Source organism: Furipterus horrens, unplaced genomic scaffold (assembly GCF_987537825.1).
Source record: "Furipterus horrens unplaced genomic scaffold, mFurHor1.1.pri manual_scaffold_10, whole genome shotgun sequence".
NCBI classification, from domain to species: domain Eukaryota; kingdom Metazoa; phylum Chordata; class Mammalia; order Chiroptera; family Furipteridae; genus Furipterus; species Furipterus horrens.
Window position 1 is genome coordinate 28,314,918 of NW_028327180.1, and position 19,788 is coordinate 28,334,705.

Here is a 19,788-nt window from a genome sequence, read left to right on the forward strand (position 1 = left end):
TCACTAGCTGCATCATCTTGAGCAGGTAATCTAATTGCTCTGAATCTAAATTTCTACATTGACAATATGCAAACAATTATTACATATTCCATGTTTCTTGTAAGAATTAACTGAAGTAATTTCCATAAAGAACTCAGCACATGCCAAAGGTAAAATTGCAACGAGTCTTTAATATGCTCTTCCTTTAATAAAATACCTACTTACCTCAATGGGTTGAATGGTTAAGCAAATTGTAGCACATCCATACCATGGAAAACCACTCAGCAATAACAAGGAACATACTATTGATAATGCAACAACTTGGATAGCTCTCAAAGAAATTATGCTGAGTGAAAAAACCTATATCAAAAGACTACGTACTATGTGATTCTAGTTACATAGATCTTGAAATGAAAAAATTACAAAAATGGGAACAACTAGTGTTTGCTAGAGCTTAGGAACAGCCGGGGGCGGGGGGGTGCAGAGTGTGGAATCAAATAAGAAGGGGAAAGCCAGAGGTAGGAGGCTAAGGGAGGTAGTTAAAAAATGATAATATGAGGGTTCATTATGGTAATGAACTGTTCTGTATCTTGACTATGGTGGTGGATATACAAACCTACATCTGTGATCAAACTTCACAGAAGTAAATACACACACGTGAATGCATGTAAAACTGATGGAATCTGAATAATGGATTATATTTATATCAGTTTCCAGGTTCTGATAATGTATTATGCAACAGTACAGTTAGCCAAAATGTTACCATCTGGGGATCTGCATAAAGGCTATATGAGATCTCTCTGTATTATTTTTTTACTTTTTCATTAGGCATATAACTGACATATTAGCATTAGGTGTACAACATAATGAGTTAATATTTGCATATGTTGTGAAATTGTCACAAGTCTAGTTAACATCCATCACCACACATAGTTACAGTTTTTTTTCCTGTGATGAAAACTTTTAAGACTTACTGTCTTAGCAACTTTTAAATATACAATGCATTATTAACTGTAGTCACAATGCTGTATATTATATTCCATTTCCTTTATTTTATAGTTGAAAGTTTTACCTTTTGACCCCCTTCACCTGTTTCACTTACCACCTACCTTCTGCCTCTGGCAACCACCAATACATTTTCTGTACCTATAAATTCAGTTTTTGGTTTGTTTGTTTGTTTAGATTCCTTGTATAAGTAAGATTATACAATCTTTGTCTTTCTCTGACTTATTTCACTTACAACAATGCCCTCAAAGTCCATCAGTGTTGTCACAGACAGTAAGATTTAATTCTTTTTTATGGCCAAATAATATTCATTACATGTATTTATTTTTTCTTTATCCATTCGCCCATTAATGGACAGCTAGGTTGCTTCTTGTCTTGGTTACTGTAAATAATGCTTCAGTGAACATGGAAGTGCATATATCTTTTCAAGTTACTGTTTTGTTTCCTTCAGATAAACACCCAGGATTGCTAGATCATATGGTACTTCTATTTTTAATTTTGTGATGAACTTCCATACTGTTTTCCATAGTGGCTGCACCAATTTACATTCCTAACACTCGTAAACAAAAATTCCCACATACTTGCCAGCACTTATAATCTCTTACTTTTTTAAGTGATAGCCATTCTAACAAGTATGAGGTGATACATTGTGGTTTTGATTTGCATTTCACTGATGATTAGTGAGGTTGGCCATCTGTATGCATTCCTTAGAAAAATATCTATGCAGACCCTATGCCCATTTTTTAATCAGATTATTTATTTGTTTGCTTGCTATTGAGTTGTATGAGTTCTTTATGTATTTTGGATATTAAACCCTTGTCAAATATATGATTTAAAAATATTTTCTCCCATTTGGTACGTTGCCTCTTGACTTGGACAGTCAGAACCCTTCTGCCTGATTGTCTAGTGTCAATTTGTTTTGGGCACGGCTTCTTCTGCGTCTTCCTCAACCTCTGGCACTGGTTCGGAAGTGCTCATCTCCAACCGGTCATCTTTTGTTCATTGTTCCGGCGCAGTGTCTTTAGCTCTTGAATTTCTCCAAGATCCGTATCTTGTAGCCCTTCACCACCACCACTACCATATCCATAGCCCTTTCCATAATTTCCTTGATTGGCTCTGTCATATTTCATGGTAATAAATGATAAAATAGACTAGTCTACACATATCTTATGCATTCATGACATGCCTATTTTTTTCTTAATTTTTTCAATAGTGCAGGCTCCATGGTTCATCTGCAAGTATTTTCAAATTGTCACAAATCTCCAAAAAAAATTGCCATATACTTATTGGAAAAACTCATGTATAAGTGGACCCAAACTCTGTACTCAAGCCTATGTTGTCGAAGGGTAAAATGTATGCATAAACTATTATATAAAATTCATATGTGTGTGCAAATGGATTGACAGATGCATAGATTTAACAAAAAAAGACCAGTGATATGTAGATTAAACCCACTTTATTTCTTTGTAGTTTTCAAGCCACTTATATACAATTAAAATCAAGCCAAATCATAGGCTTCATTTAATTTTAAAACATCAGAGAATTTATAACCAAAACTCTCATTTATAATTTTAAATTAGCAGTTTAAGATTCTGGAAGATCCTGTTTTAATAGCCATATATCTAAGTCATGTAATCACATTTAGGTCAGTTAGAGAGAATACATTTTAACTTCAGGATACTGTTACCATTTATTTTAGCCTTACTAAACACTTTACAAACTATGACATTACTGAGAAAAATGTTCAGAATGTAATATTTGATTATGTTTCACAGAGTAAAAATTATTTTTAGTCACATACGAAGTCCTTTCATTTTCTCAATAGATCTGAAACTAGCTGATACCTAAGTATAATTACTCAACTATATAAAGAAACCAAAACTCAGAAATATTAAATAATTCATGCAATGGTACACATGAGAGAACACAGCAGGTTTGATCACAACTCTGACTCCAAAGTGCTTGCTTTTTCTTCTTCATCATATATGTATTTCTGACAAAAAAGATGAGAATCATAAAATAGGACTTGAAAAATGCCCATGAAAATATTTTAAGTGGTTTAGATAGACTTTGTATTTAGACTTTCTTAAGTTTTTCAGAAAAGGTTGTAGTCAGTTGTTCAAATGCTAAGACCACATTGTCTTCTTCATTTTTACATAGTTCACGCAAAGAAACACTGTAAATAAAAATAAACATATATGAACCACTTGTTTTAGAGGAGTCATCAGTATTATAAGAAGGGCTTTCCCCAGGTAGGCAGAATTAAATAAATCTCACTAGATACAAAATGTTAGCAAACAATGAAGAATAATGACAAACATATTGATTTCAAAAAATTGTGTACAAAAAAACAAAGATAACAAGACAACTCGCAGACTATTGCTGTAGTTCATGTCCATTACTAAGAGGATTTTAAAGCCACTTCCTCCACCCTTCTATAGCAGCCACCAAGATTTTCCTTCCTTTCTACCCAAGTCTCCTATGAAGCCATTCTGTATTTGTTTGTTTTTCTGCTACTGTGTCCACTACATACTGAAACCCACAGGCAACTACCTCTGTAAGGAGCAAACTATTCCTTCCTTTACCTAGATGTGTAAGAAAACAAAGAAACCATGGTGTGGTAAACAGAATAACGGCCCTCCAGATATGCCCAGAAATTGAGGAATATGTTAGGTTAGATGGCAAAGGAGAATTAAGTTTGCAGATAACCAGCTGACCTTGAGATGGGAACATTACCCTGGATAATCTAGGTAGGTCCAAGATAGTCTCAAAGGTCCTTGTTAGTAGAAGAGGGAGGCAGGAGAAAATTAATGTCAGAGTGATGCAGTGTGAGACTCTACCCACCAGTGCAGGCTTTGGGCATAGAAAGGAGCCACAGTTGCAGTAATGCCAGCAGCCTTTAGAAGCTGGAATAAATAATAAAGAAGACTGTCCTAAAGCCTCCAGAAAGGAATGCAAGCCTGCCAACACCTTGATTTTAACTCAGTGAGACCCATTCTGAACTTCTGACTTCCAACATTATATGAATAAATTTGTGTTGGTTTCAACCACTAAGTTTGTGGTACAATAAGTTGTTATAGCAGCACGAAGAAACTAAAATACAGGCGACAGACAAAGGGAGAGGAAATTCGAGAATGAACGCTGTAGCTGGGCTGATCCAGGACTGAAAAACAACCAAGATCTGATCTTTATCAGCCTTTTATAATTGTATCTAACTTAGTTCCACTAGAATTCCAGTTTGTTTTCCTAGTGTCTTCATTGACCTACCAAAATGAATGACCAGGTCTATATTTACAACTTTGTGTTTCCTCCTCGTCACAGACATAATTACAACTACTGAAAATTTCCTCCTGAATGATAGCCCACAGGTGATACAACACATTCTTTTTGGTTGTCAGTCCCTAAATCTCATCTGTATACCTATGTTTCCTGTGTATCTAAGTTAGAAACCTTGGCATCTTCACCAACTGCATGAAATTGATTGACAATTTCTTTGAATGCTTTGTTTAATTTTAATTTTATTTTACTTAATAAAATAATGTTGGAATACAATCTTCTATAAGTTTCGGGTGTACTATATAGTGATTTAACATTTGTATTTCTCACAATGTGATCACCACACTAAGTCCAGTCCTCAACTGTCACCACGCAAACTTATCACAATATTGACAACACTCCTTGCACCACTTTCTCCCATTCCCCCTCTTGCTCCCCTCTGGCAACTATCAGTTTGATGTCTGTTTCTATGAGTCTGCTTTTGTTTTATTTTGTTTATTTTGTTTTTGTCTTTTTTTAGATTTCACTATCGCATAAATATTTCTCCTTACTTCTCTTTCCTTAATTCAGAAGCTCACTCATTCTCACCTGCATGATGGCTATAGCCTCCGGGTCTCCACCATGCACATAAATCATACACATTCTGTCACATACATAAACCACAGACCCATATCACACTCATTCTTATCCACTGTCTACACACTGCTCTTAATAGTAAGCTTAAACTCCATAATATGACAATAAAGACCCTTTTCAATAGACATCTGAATTGCCTTTAAAAAGCTGCTTTAAACACCTCAGCATCTCATCCCTGTCACAACCCCATAGTCTACACGCCAGCACACAGAGCTTGCAGTCCGTGCCTGGCCCCGCCGGCCCTTTCTCACTTCTGTCCTTTGAAAACACTATTCCCTCTGCCCCATCCTTTAAGACTTAGTCGGAAAATTACTTCACTTGAGAATCCTTTTCTGAATTCAAGAAAGAGTGGGTCACGTTTTATCCATCATCCTAGCACTTCTACCTGTATAACATCTACAAGTCAGTTTCCTCTCAAAATACTGTAAGTTTTTTTTAAAGCAGGAATTGATTTAATAATTCTCCATCTCAAATGTTTAGATTACACTTCAAATCAATAATACTTCAATACTTTCATAAAAATGAACGAATGATTTTCCTAGGCTCAGCTTTTGAGACAGCTCCAAAGTCTTTGAAGTTTCTTGGGATTCTCTGAGACTGTAACTTGGATAACTAAGAACATTTAAGGAATACTCAGTCTAGAGCAGGTTCCTCTGCTCCACCATCCTAAAAATTTCATTCTCCACATAAAAAGTCCAAATATGTCTTATTAATCTCAGATAAAATAAATAAAATGACATGATTGGCAAAAACTCCACAATGAAGGGATTCATGGCAAATTATGTGTAGGTATACATTTTTTAAAGTGAGTGACAGAAAAAAGGAACATTCATGAAGTCTAGAACTGCATGCAGATTGGAGGCTCAATGACATCTTTAAGTGTGACTTCAACATTTTTTCAAATTACCACTAAATTATTGGAAAACTCAAAATTAGTATTTAAAATATATAACATACCTGATAGATCGAATAGTGAGTGAAAAATCTTTCAACAACCAATAAGCGTCTCCTTCATTCATCCTAAACAAAACAGTATTTAGAACATTAACAGCATAAAAAAACACTAAAGAACTTCTTATTTCATAATTGAAATTCTAGATGTGTCAATAATACTAGATTACTTTTGTCTGTCAAGATGTATTTACCAGAATCATTTTTCCCACAGACTTCCAGAGGATGATTTAATCTGTGGAAATGACGATTGTGAATCTGAGTCCTAAGTATCACAGCCATAGATAATCAATACACACCAGAGGCTGACCCAGTCTCAGGAGCAAACCAAAGTAGGAAAGTAAAGCTGGGGAACAAATGAGAGCTAGAGAATCAAAGGGGAAGAACCCAATGAATTAGTTACTAATATCCTAACTGTTTTATTCACAATAATGAGTCATATTTTTAAAAGAATCAATATTTCTCACGTGTCAGAAGTTATAAATACTTCAATTCAATAAGAATTGTTCCAATTTTATGTAAAACGCACACTGAGTTCATGATTGGAGTGATGGAATGCTCTTCCCCACATCTCTGTGCTCAGTACCTGGGCCAATAAATCCAAGAAGACTTATTCTTGCTATTTTTAGAAATGGTTTCCCTGCCAAACAATTATCATTTTTTTCAGTCCTCACATGTGTGAATTGCGTACTTTCTATATATTCTCTCAGGTAATGAAGAGCATGGCATTATTTGTTACTCAGTTTTAAAATATCTAATAATGAATAAATAGGATACTTAATAAATAAAAACATATCTGTGAATAAGTGAAAATGTGCCTTTAGAGTAAATCTTTATATCAAGTGAGTCAGCCTACGTCCCAAGATTTTTCTGGTAAACCACAAATTAAAAAAAAAGCAAAGAAACTGACATGCTCTCTTGCCATTAGTGTGTAAGAATAAAATCCCAGTATGTTTAGCATGATTAACCCATACTTGAAATTGTAAAAAGGCTTTTGCCTAAAATTCATTAAGCAAAATGAATTTTAGGGAGAAGGAGATCAACAGAGATGGAGGTGAAGATAGAGAACTAGAGCTAAAGACAAAAGACAGAGGTCGACAAGGAAGGAGAGAGAGAAGGAACGATATATATGGAGACCAATAAAACATACTTGTTGTCCTGGACTAATCCTGTCAAGGAGCCATGTTTATAGAAATCAAGTGCATAAGAATTAAGTGGCATTCTTCTTCCTTGGTTATCAAATTTCTGTGGCCAAAGCAAAGGAGCCTGAGTGTAATTGATACCAATCGTGCGCAGAATGACCTGAAGGAATACAGTTTTTTTAAATTTGTTATTATGCATAAAGAAAGTTTATAATTTCTTACATTGTGCTTTTTTGGGTTCCTTGAAACAACATTTTTAAAGCAGACTCTTTTGGTGAGGGAAGAGAATGTCTTTCCTACACACTGGTAGTGCCATGCTAAGCCAGCTTAGAGAATGGCTTGGCTCCACCCGTGAACATTATTGCTTCACAGTAAACTGAGGGCAACTTCAACCATCAAGCCTGGACTACAGCAAGACTCATTAGGAAAGGAAAACTAATTTAAAATGTTATCATTATCCTAATTGACACATGAAATATCTTTATAAACACGGTATCAGGGAGTTGGCACTTTTCTGAACAATACTAACAATTTATATAATTCATAATAAAAAGGAAGGAGGGGAAGAAAGGAAGAAAAGAAGAAAAATTAAGAAAGCCAATTAGTAGTTTTCCATGTCTACTCTTTTTTTGAAAACTATACTTGGCAGGACCAGTAGGAACTCTTGTACATTGTTAGTGAAAGTGTAAATTGGTACAACTATATTCTAAAATGACTTGGCAATAGCTCGGAAAGTTACTATTATTAACATTTCTTATAATATTTTTATTTCATTATGATCCAGAAAATTATTTGGACCCTGAAAATACAGATTATTTATACTCAGAAACTTTTGCACATGTGTGTCAGATGCTCACAGCAGCCCTATGAACAATAAAGACTAGACAAACACAAACACTTATTAGCAGGAGAACAGATCAACAGGTTATTTTACTTCCATACTATAAAATGTTATGAAGTAGTAAAAATAGAGTTTCACATCACAGCATGAATGAATCTTACAGGCATGGTGTTGGGTGTAAAAAAGCAACTTCCAGGACCACAGTATTCCTTCACTTTTTATAATATGCAAAAGCATCAAAAATTAAATGTGATTTTGGAATCTGACATTTGTAAAGGATAAATAAAAACACAAAAGTTTAGGACAGTTGCTATCATGTGGAAAGTGGAGTCAAGCAAATGAAGTAGAGGAGGAGCACATAAGTGTTCTTATTAGTTTAATGCCTTATAGCTTATCTTAAGCCCTTTCCAGAAATGTATGTATGCATATTTAGTATTACACTAAAATGTAACAAACAATAAAAGCAAAATATGTTTTAAGGGATTATAACTTACACTTGTAAGTTTGTATAAAGTGAGTTGGATAAGGCAGGGAGCATGTTACCATCAAGCGATACTCGAAATATCCACAAGTGCTAGATGCTTCAAAGTAGAGAAAGGGTATGCTCCCCCTTCTCTCTAGCACATCATCAGTAACAACTTCGAGTCTGAGTCACTTCATACCTGCACCTTTAAGGTCACTGCTAATTCATAATGATCATATGGCAGTAAGACATAGACATTATATCTTATTATAACTGTATCTGTGTTTCTTCAAAAGCCATGGAAAAACTTGTACATGGAAAGGAAACAAAAATGAATGGTGCATAATGTCCATAAGTTGAAATAATTGTATGATAGAGAGAAGAGAAAATTATAATATTTGGCAATTAATATGTGTTTTTTTCAATGTGAAAGAAAAATATTCCAAAATTCCTATGTGAATAATTGTATGTAGTCATACAGATAAAATACAGGAAAAAAAATCTCCATAAAAATATTGGTCATATAAGCTAAAGCAGACTCTTTTATTATTTCTATGCTAGAAATCCACATTCTTCAAAGGCAGTTTATTATACATATGACTAATTAGATGGGGTAAGGCTTTAAAGAGCCATTCACACAGGGCTCCACACAGGATCTGGAGCGGTGGTCTCCAACTTGTTTTGCTTTTTGTTGTTTTTGCCTTAGATGTCATTTCCTTTATTTTTTTATTTTACTTTCCAATTACAGTTTATATTCAATATTATGTTGTGTATCAAATGTAACAAAGTTTATTTTCTTTCTCAAAATTTGTATTAAGACATCAATTAAATTTCTGAAAGTTTATTCCAACAGTCAAATGAATTACTCAGCATATTCCAAGTGTGTGAAGTTCTTCACACTCCATGTTGGATGTCAGTGATCCAGAATATGTAAAGGATTTACAGCCTCTGGGGAAATACTGGGAAAGCCTGAAGATAGTTTTAGGTGCTCTTTGAACTGCAAACTGTGTAAATGTCTCCTAGAGTCTTCAACGATGGAGCGTGGTCCTTGAAGTTCTATGTAGTGGAGCAGGGTCCCTCAGGCCAATCGTATCGGCAGCCGTCCGTCTCGAGAGACGATGGTGTAGCTTCTTAAGAGTCTATCTGCACCGCCGAGAATGGCTGTGCAGTCCAACTCGGGAGTGACACGGTATCTGTCTCCTCCCGTGTTGAATCGACATCTTGCGATGACGCTGGAGTGTCCTCTCCAGTGAAGCTGAAGCTACAGAGCCTGGGCAGGGTGATATGGAGGGTCTGCTGTTGCCCATGCAGCAGACCCCCCCTCTCTTCGCAGCTGAAGGGTCCAAGGGAAAGACGGAGTCAATACAGCTTGGGTTCAGGTGCGCCGCAGGAGTTGCCGGTGTTGACTACAACGTCAAACCGCCTTAGGGACTCCGGCTCCGGATTTTCTGTCGGGGTTTACTCCCTTAGCCTTTCCCCTGAAGAGGTATGCCGCAAGGCAGCGGAGGATTTTTGGAGTCAGAGTTTTCCTTCTCTGATGTGCCCTGACTGGAAGATCGAACCAGCGACACTTAGCTCGCAGGCCGACGCTCAATCCACTGAGCCAAACCAGCACTGAGAAACAAATCATACTGGCCCCAAGAGCACCATTGCCTGGGTATTTCTCTTGATACACCTAGATTTCTTTTTCACTCTGGGAAATTTGAAGTCCTTTCTAAGCTGCCTGGAAGCATAAGTCTATTTTTTTTTCTTAAATTCCTTTTATTTAAAAACCCCATTTTCTACTTACATGGTCTGGAGCTCTTGATTGAAGCAAATCACTATCAGAGTTCCCAGAGAGACAAACAAATGGAGAAATAGCTATTCTTCCTTCCTTGCAGCTCATCAAGTGAGACACAAGTTGGGAGTCTTCACATTCTTCACCTGCGAAATCTGGCCATAACAAGTTGGGATGGATTTGTTTTAAAAATTAGCCACATTATTAAGCCTTATGTACCTGCTCTAGACCGTGTGACTCTCCAGGACCAACAACATGATGAAGACTGAGTAAGATATATCACACTGAGTCAACAGCACATCTTAGCACAAAATATATTTAATAAATGTTAGTTATTAATATTATTATCAATATTACAAAATTTTGTTTACTCCAATCAACAGGTAATAAAAGACTCAATTTAAATTTTCAACTCTTCTAACAGAGAATTATTGTCATTACCTTGGTACTTTTTTCCCACTGAACTCAGACTTGGCCTCAGAATGTTTCTATGTAGGGTATTCCAAGGAGACACTATCACTAGGTTTGGAAATGGCATAAGAGAAGAAATTTTTTTTCCATTCCTACTCTTACAAAGCACCAGGCCATGTATTCAAAACTGGCTTTAATTTGTAATGGAGGCAAGATATGCACATACTCCTATTTTGCCTCCTCTGGAATGCTCACAGGGCTGCACTGTTATTCTTTGCTTTTGTTCATGTTGCTTCTCACTTTACTAGGGCCCCAGAAGCTACATGCTCCATTTCCTTGACTTTTTTTTCAATTGAGGATGTTAGGATATAATGTAACCAGGAAATTGCTACCCACAGCTCAACCCATTCCCTTTATCCCAGTAACCTTTTTCCTCTTTACTTTCCTCTGGAAGAGTTCCATTCAATAGCTTATAAAAACAATAGCAAAGATTAATAATGTGTGCCTATGTGTTAGGCACAGTTTTAAGATATTCACATATATTACCTTAATTATCCAAACTCACTCTAACTAAGTAGATAATGTTATTCTCTTTTTCATATACCTGTTGAGAAAACTGAGGCATGGATATGGAGTCATTTGTCCAAAGACCCACTTTAACAAGCAGCAGAACCAAAGTTTGGACCCAAGTATCTGCTGAGAGACGATATTCATAAACACTATGCATATTTCCTCTCAAGGAAAAAAGTGACAAAATAGTCTCTAGTTTCTCTTCATCTATGTTCTTGTTCCATTTTCCAGGCTTGACCAAAAAGCACCCTTTAATCAAGATGGTTTATAAATGACTCTATTGATTTTCATTCTCCACTGCCTTTTTAACTTCTAATAATCAGTTTCTTTATTTGAAAAGCAGAAGGAATCCCCTTATTTTAAGGCAGACTAATATTTTAGGAATCTCTTCTTCTTCTGGTATAAAATACTCTTAGGCAAGGTTATTTATTCTTTAAATCATTTCACAATGAAGATAAGATATACTTACTTATTTTTGACAATGGGAGTTGATATTCCTGTTTCATATCAGCCAATTTGGAAACAATTAGCAGGAAGGAGGCAAAATCTTCTGTAATTTTCCTGTTATACTCATGTAGAGCAGCATTAAAATCCTCAGGGAGATCCTCAAGGAACACCTAAATTACCAAGGAGATAACCAAGAAGGCCAAATGGCCAAATGTTTTTCAGAGAGATCTATATACTTTCCTTGAAAACTTAAACTTTGGAAGAAGGGTAAAGAGCATTGCAATATAATTCTACATTTATTTATTTATTCAATAACATAACTGTTTTGTTCCTTCATCCCTGAAAATAAGGTAAACTTAATTTTTGTTTCTACTTGCCTTTATCAAGACCAATACTTTTACTCCTAAAAATGTGCTTTCACACTATTTAATCAAAACCAACTTTTAAATAGAAGCATGACTTCAAATGACATTAGACTTATGACAGTTAAAAAGTCTAGTGACACATTTAGAGAGCAGGCAACAACATAGGACACATTGTATGCACGCCTGAAATAAACCTCACTTGATTGGGAGGGTTTTTAAAACCTCCCTGGATTCATTTTGCTAATATTTTGTTAATTATCCTACCATATTACAATATTAAAACTAATAAAATCAGCATATATTAGTAACAGTATTTAATAATAGGAAATCATGATCTAAGAAAATGTTGCAAATAAAATTGTAAAAGGGTTTTCCTTCTTTTAGTTACATGAGTCAAGATATGATTTCTTAGATGACTATTCTAATATTTTTTTCAGTAAGGACATGATAGCTTACAACATACACTTCCTGACTACAGTCCTACTTCAAGGTGAAAAAAAAATCCTAATATAACCATAGGGTCAATGATGGGAACTGTTAGTTTATTTAATGTATAATTACCTACATTTTTTCTTTACCACTAAGTGCTATAATTTGATACTTCCAAATAGACAGCATGAGCAAAACTTTTTATCCTATTATTTCCTCAAGGTATTTAATCCTTTGATATGTTTATAGGAGAAAACTTATGAAATACAGATTAAATATAACAATGATTACAGAAACAAAAATTATTAGTATATAAAACAAATGAATCCTACATTTAATAAAATTGTTCTACTGCTGAATCATTTGTGGCAGGGTTCATTAATCTTAATTATTTAGTGTTATCACAATTACAAATTTTACCTTTGATTGATTAAATTTGACTTTAGTATCTTGAAACTTTGCTGGAAGATACATTCTTCCAAATAGATTTGCCAATACTAACACAAGCTTTTCCATAACATCTTGAGAAAAATGTTTTGAGCCTACATAAAACAAAGTATTTTGTTAACAAATGTAAAAAAAGTATTTTAATCCAACTTTTGATGTCTAAGTTGAATATTACTTTCCATAATATAAAGTAAACTAAAACTTTTTGACAAATACAGCAACTAAGGAACAACTATATCACCTAGCAGTTTTACATCCATGCATTCTTTTCCATTCTTGCTACTCCTACTCGAGACCTCAGTTATCCCAACCACAAATCACCTTGTCTCCTGACCTGGATTCTCCCCTCTTCTGTCTATGATCAGTTTTACTAAAGCATTTATGATCACATCTCTCACCTATTCAACACTCTCCAATTGCATCTCAATGTATCATAAACACAATGCAATCTTCTTAGCCTAGCATTTTAAGGCTTTTCAAAATTTATCCTACCAATAACCTCTCCCTACCTTATCTTCCTGTCACTCACATTAAAATTTGATTGACTTGACTTCCTCTCTGTCTATCACAACACACAAGAGTTATACAGTAGTGGTTTAAAAGGCACTCCATTTAGTAACTTGAGCTCTAGAGTCAGACTACGTATATTTGCATCTTGGTTCTGACACTTATTACATTTTGTGACCATGGTAATGTATTTAACTTCTTCGCACCTCGGTTTCATCATTCACAAAATAGTGATAGCCATATTATCTGCCTTATAAAGTTACCAAATTTCTATCTCCATGTTTGTAACTGCATACACAACTCTCTCCACATACACACACAGTAGTAAACACAAACGACACATTCTGATGCATGAAATTATTTCTTCTCTTTTAGAGCTTTTGGGAGGACAGAATTTCCTGAATATCCTTGTTTCACAAAACAGTACAATAACTGATAGAGTGTTTCTATCGGTTCATGATAGAAGATAAAGTAATACTGCAAAAGGCAGAATTCACCAGGCATTAGGAACTCTAAAAAATGTAAGTATGAAGTGGGAAACATTTGTCTCAGGAACACTGTTTAAGGGGTCTATTTAATTATAAAAATCAAAAACTGTGTTAAATGTAATATTACATAGGTATTGCAAACAGAATTAACAAAAATTTACAAAAGTAATTGTGACAAAAACATATTTAAGGAGAAAACAAGATTCTAAATTATGCAGTTAACATAATATAAGCTATTTAAATACAGAATACAATTATATTCAAAGAAAAAAAATTGGAGAAAATATTCACAAATAATAGTAAATATGTTTAACATAAAGCTTTTCTTTTTTATGATGAGCATATATTAAATTTAATTAAAAGAAAATTTTTATTAAAATATTATATATTATTTAATGTATTATAAAACTTGGAGTCAAGAATCACTGAAGTTAATAAGAAGTTGATATTTTAAAATAGGCATCCCAAAATATAGCTGTCTCCCATATAATCTATGTTAGTAGGTATATAAAAAATTTCTTTTATCTAATTTCATATGTCTAAATTATCTGAATATTACCTTGTATTTCTTTGTAAAAAAAAATATTCCTTAAGTGCTAACTTCACTCTAGGCTCTTGCTAGTTTTAGACTATCTACAGGACACATCAAGCTTACCTTTATAGGTTGGCTGACAGAGATTGTGGAAAAGGCCGCTTACAAGAAAACTGACAAAAACAAGATTAGAAGGCTCACGATAATGCAAATGTGATACGAGTCCAGCAAACCCCATCGGGTTACCTTCTTGATCTAAATAGCCCTAAAGAACAAAAATAATGTATTAGTTTGACTCAACTCACCATATACATTAATCAATAAGGAATGTATTCAGTGCCAGTTTAAAATAGTAACGAATGCCAACATAAAAAGGAGTGATAATCATTACTTGGCCCAACTGATAATTATATCAATTTTAAGTACTATTAATGATTGGATATAACATTTTAAAGACTATAAATTAATTCAGCATAAGAAACAGAAACAGTGCCAATCTTATTTCACAAAAAGACAATGTACAATCATACCTCTTTTACCAGGAACTGCAAAGAAAACAAGAAGTAAAGTTTTAGCATCTCCATGGTTCTGGGTTGTTTAAAGGACAGCAATGAATGCTTTAGCACGGACAGCACCTTTAAAGAAGAATACTTTAAATCACACCATGTTACAGATACAAAATATATTCATAAATGATAGTGTAGGTATATTGTAATTTTAAATGTTTTCTGTATATTATGATATTTTGACATCTTAAAAAAACATTCTGGCTGGGGAGACACTACCCCTCCCAGGGTTAGCTAATACATAAAGATAACACCTTGCCTAAAAGCAAGTTTATCTTATGCAAACCAACCAATCTCAAGTTTATACCCCCAACTACTTTCTTACCTTTCACACACCAAGCTAATATTTCTCTTGCCATCAGTGTGGGTTGCTAGTTAGGTATTCACAAAGGAGAAGGGAGCAAAACTGGCTAAACCTGATTAAGTCCCAGAGCTACAGCTTCACAGATACGCCAGGGGAAAGCCACATCCTCTGCCAAAGGGAAGTTATCCCTGAGCAGGCAGGAAAAACTAGCTTTCTAATTTCCTCAGGGAACAGTGCTCTTTTGCCAGAACTACTGGGGGGAGGAATAAACTGCAAGATGAAAATTCCTTTGCTGTGCATGTGAAGTAGAAGCCAAATGATGAAGCAGAATCTGTAGGTGTGTGCAGTAGGAGCCCAAATGGCAAGCATAAAGGGGAGAGTCTATCCTAGGAAAAGGATCAGCTAGGATAAAGGCATGGGACCCCAGAAGACCCAGGAAAGGGACTTGATAGGGTAGGTCCCAAAACAGCCCCAAGGGAACCCAGGAAACAGGATGGCCAGTTTGAAAGACAGCCTGCTTGTTTCTGAAACCAAGAAAATATATGAAAGATTAGCAAGGACACTGGGGCACCTGCCACTAGAACCCGTCTGCTCTCTATATCCCCAAGGGAGTATTATTTCTTTTCACCCCAATAAATCTTGCAACTATGCTTAAATTTCTCCCACGGGTGTGTGTCTGAAATTCTTTTTTCACATTATCACAGGAGCCCATTTTCTCTGGCAACACCTCACCTGATAGACCATCACATAAAAGAATATAAAATATTATAGATATTACCCATATCTATTATACCACACAGATACCAGCAATATGTAAGATTCCATTGGATTTCATATTATATGTTTTACCATATTTTTACATGGCATATCTGTCCTTTAACAAACAGAAATATAAACTAGTAATAAATACAAATTGGGTTTAAAAGCTTATAGCTCTTGGATTGTACTAGAAGAAAATAAGATACTGTATAATCCCATGTCCTGTACTTTGTTGCAAAAATAATAGAACTGGTAGATTAAATCAAAGTAATAAAAATGCTGCTTGGTTTTCTGTGTAAGATAGCATTGAGGTAGCAGTTCAGATATCTTTCAATTGCCCACTAAAATGTCTATGAGGTTCTAATATAAAAGAAAATTTCCCAAGATGACCAAAATGTAAGCCTTTGGACATGAAGGTTTAAAGAAACTAGGAAGAGTCTCTACTCCTTATAAGGCCAATGGACTGGGTGGAAGGGAAGAAGCAAGGGAGGAAAGGGGGGTAGATAAGGAGGAGAAGAAGGGGGTATACTGTACATCACCTTTACTTTGGGTGGTAACTTCTGAGGGCACCCAAAATGCCCTATCCTACGACCTGTTCTCTCTCTTGCTCTACATTTAGTTATAGACGGCAACAGGCAGAAAACAGCAGAGTAGTATGAGGGTGAGTGACTCACACTAGTTCACTGTATGCTTAGGGACGTAGACCACATAAGTCTCATTAAAATAGCTAACGACCCTGTTGGCGATGCATTCTGTAGTGTGTACTGATGAATGACAACAACATGATCAATGTGTCATAAGACTGGCAAAAGCAAAAGATGAATTTTCAGTCTAGACACGTGACATAGGCTGAAAATCTGCTAAATACTGAGAGCTGGCCTAATGCATATTCATCTAGCTTTAAATTTAAAACGATATTTAAACAGTATTTAGCTGGACAGAGAGTGAAGAAAAATCATACATCTTATTCCTTGGCAAAACACCAGATTTGGATGGATGTATCTTCCTTCAAAAGTTAGAAAACAGAAAAATCTACCTCAGATCAACTATTTATAAGAAAATTGATCATCTTCCTAAAGTTATTTAGTCATGTTAAAATATGTATTGAATTTCTACACCAGGAATTAAGACAAACATATTTTGCCTTAGGGTGCTTACAGTCCTGTGGGAAATATAGAGAAAATAAATTAAACCATGATAGAGATACATAGATAGATAGATGCTAGATATTTGATGCTATGTAAGGAATGATGCATGCTATATATAGAAAAGTAAGGGTCTTAGGGTTGCAGACGGGATGCATTTAAAATTTAGGAGGGGTTGTGAGGGTAGGCTTCATTGAGAGTAATATTAGAGCAAAAAGTTGAATGAAGGAAAGGAGTGTGACTATGCACATATCTGAAAGAAGATTTTAGAAGCGGAAGAGACAAAGCAACAGTCCCCAGATTGTAATATGCTTGAAGAATATTGGTTTCTACTCTTAAAAACAAAATTAAAAAGCTGACCTATGAAAATTGTTTTCTTTATTTGAAAATTATTTGATGTGAATGGATAAGGTACAACAGCCTAAAGTAAACGAACAATATAAATTGGTATTTAAAAAATAATATATTATTATGATATGAAAGAGTCGTCGTCGTCGTCGGCAGCCGTCCGTCTCGAGAGACGATGGTGTAGCTTCTTCAGAGTCTATCTGCACCGCCAAGAATGGCTGTGCAGTCCGACTCGGGAGTGACATGGTATCTGTCTCCTCCCGTGTTGAATCGACATCTTGCGATGACGCTGAAGCTACAGAGCCTGGGCAGGGTAATATGGAGGGTCTGCTGTTGCCCATGCAGCAGACCCCCCCCCTCTTCGCAGCTGAAGGGTCCAAGGGAAAGACGGAGTCAATACAGCTTGGGTTCAGGTGCGCCGCAGGAGTTGCCGGTGTTGACTACAACGTCAAACCGCCTTAGGGACTCCGGCTCCGGATTTTCTGTCGGGGTTTACTCCCTTAGCCTTTCCCCTGAAGAGGTATGCCGCAAGGCAGCGGAGGTTTTTTGGAGTCAGAGTTTTCCTTCTCTGATGTACCCTGACTGGAAGATCGAACCAGCGACACTTAGCTCGCAGGCCGACGCTCAATCCACTGAGCTAAACCAGCCAGGGCATATGAAAGAGTAATGTATGGAGAAGTAGTAAAGAATCTGGGAAAAACTAAAAGTCCAACAGCAGAACTAAAATCCACATATGTATTACTAAAAAGCAGAACTGAAGCTTTGGAAAGTTGCATCAGCAATGTGGGAGATAAATTTCGTGTTCTTTAACAATGAAGAAAAACCTAGCAATAGAGAACGAAAGAAAAAAAAAAGACTTTCAATTTAAAAATTATGACTTTTCCTGAAGAAAACTCTGATTAAAACAGAAGCAAATATCAAAGGTCTAATTTAAGAAATCTTTTCTGAGTTTCAAATCTATGTGAGTATTGCACAATCCAAATATACTTAACATCTCTAATTGTATACTTAAAAATGGTTAAAATGTGTATTTTAAAACAATTAGGTGCATTTTAACACATAATTTATTATGTGTATTTTAATGCAATGAAATATCTGAGCATAAATATTGAGGTTCTTATATAAGAACCAAAACATCAAATTTAAAAAAGACCCACAAAATAGAAAATCCTGGGGAAAAGAATTTGAAATATAAGAATTAAAAAGGAAGATTCATATAATTACATAGGCCAAAAAAATATATCAAATCAACTCTAAGAAAACAGGAATGAGCATAGTTCCTCTGGAGGAAAATCTAAAAGAGTCAACTCTGCTAAAACAGTAAATGCCAAAAGGCAATAAAACAATTTTAGTTTGATACGAGAAGCAAAGACAATATTCTAAGAATTGTATGCCCACACTTAATTGTCTTTCATGTGTGAAGGTTACAGATCGATTTTCTCATATATGCCAAGGCAAAGAAAATAAACCTATTAACCTTTTTGAAAATTATTTTTTAAGTTTTTCTAGAAGATGAAATCTTCTCTCCTATATAGAGGTAACAATTAAGTACTCAGTAATGAGGAAGTTTTGGTCTAAATGATGCGCCCCTACTGTGGAGCACTATCAACCAACATGAGAACCAAAGCATCACTAAATTCCTACAGGAATCCTCACCTCAGCAAACAGTGTCTGACTGAACTGGGCATACTAATCAATAAACAAGGACAGAGAGGAGGGGTCCCTATCACAGTGCATCTCCATAAAGATGAAAATCAAATTATTTAATTATGAATTTTAAATCTCTCATTTTGGGATTAGGCACAAAATATTTATCTGGAAAAAACCTTCAGTAAAATGTATAACCGTATTCTGAAGTCCAATTTAATATAAATATATATCAGTGTTTAAAAACCAAATGCACACCTATGCCTAGAAAATGACTTAAAAAATACCAAAATGATAATGTAATTGCCTTTGAATAGTGGAACTAGGTACGGTGGTTTTTTTCTTTTTTCAACTTTCTATATTCTCTGAATATTATTTGATGAACTTGGGTGACATTTTTATGAAAAATAAACTTTCAGTTCAAAATCATAAAAACAAATTTTTTGTTGCTTATAGTAGAAAAGGGACTCTAACCCAGATCTTTTTAAATCCATATCCAGCACCCTTCACTACTATGGGACAATGTCTATCACACGTGAAAACCAGAATCTTGGGTAATTCCAAATGCTCATCCAGCCACAAATTCTATGACCAATAAATGAGACAAACAAAATGAATTGTTATTCTCGCCCTCCACCCCAATCCTATATTATTCAAGACAGTACAAAGCATTAAAGACTAATGAAACCGAAAGTCATTGTTATAGATTTCTAACAAAACAGCAGACCCTCCCACAGTCAGGCCAGTAAGGAA

At 35.2% G+C, this 19,788-nt stretch overlaps 1 protein-coding gene across 1 annotated transcript in view; it reads right to left on the bottom strand.

Moving 5' to 3' along the window:
* Window positions 1-2,423: 2,423 nt before the first annotated feature.
* LOC149999409 (putative ATP-dependent RNA helicase DDX60) overlaps window positions 2,424-19,788 on the bottom strand; it is a 90,929-nt gene continuing 73,564 nt past the window's right edge. Inside the window, exons 31-38 of the mRNA XM_090288843.1 lie at window positions 14,797-14,901; window positions 14,390-14,531; window positions 12,713-12,834; window positions 11,521-11,668; window positions 10,083-10,225; window positions 6,998-7,149; window positions 5,854-5,916; window positions 2,424-3,160 (exon numbers count right to left, since the gene is read on the bottom strand). Coding sequence (XP_090144969.1) covers window positions 3,061-3,160; window positions 5,854-5,916; window positions 6,998-7,149; window positions 10,083-10,225; window positions 11,521-11,668; window positions 12,713-12,834; window positions 14,390-14,531; window positions 14,797-14,901 — 975 coding nt within the window. The 3' untranslated portion in view covers window positions 2,424-3,060. The remainder of the gene's footprint in view (window positions 3,161-5,853; window positions 5,917-6,997; window positions 7,150-10,082; window positions 10,226-11,520; window positions 11,669-12,712; window positions 12,835-14,389; window positions 14,532-14,796; window positions 14,902-19,788) is intronic.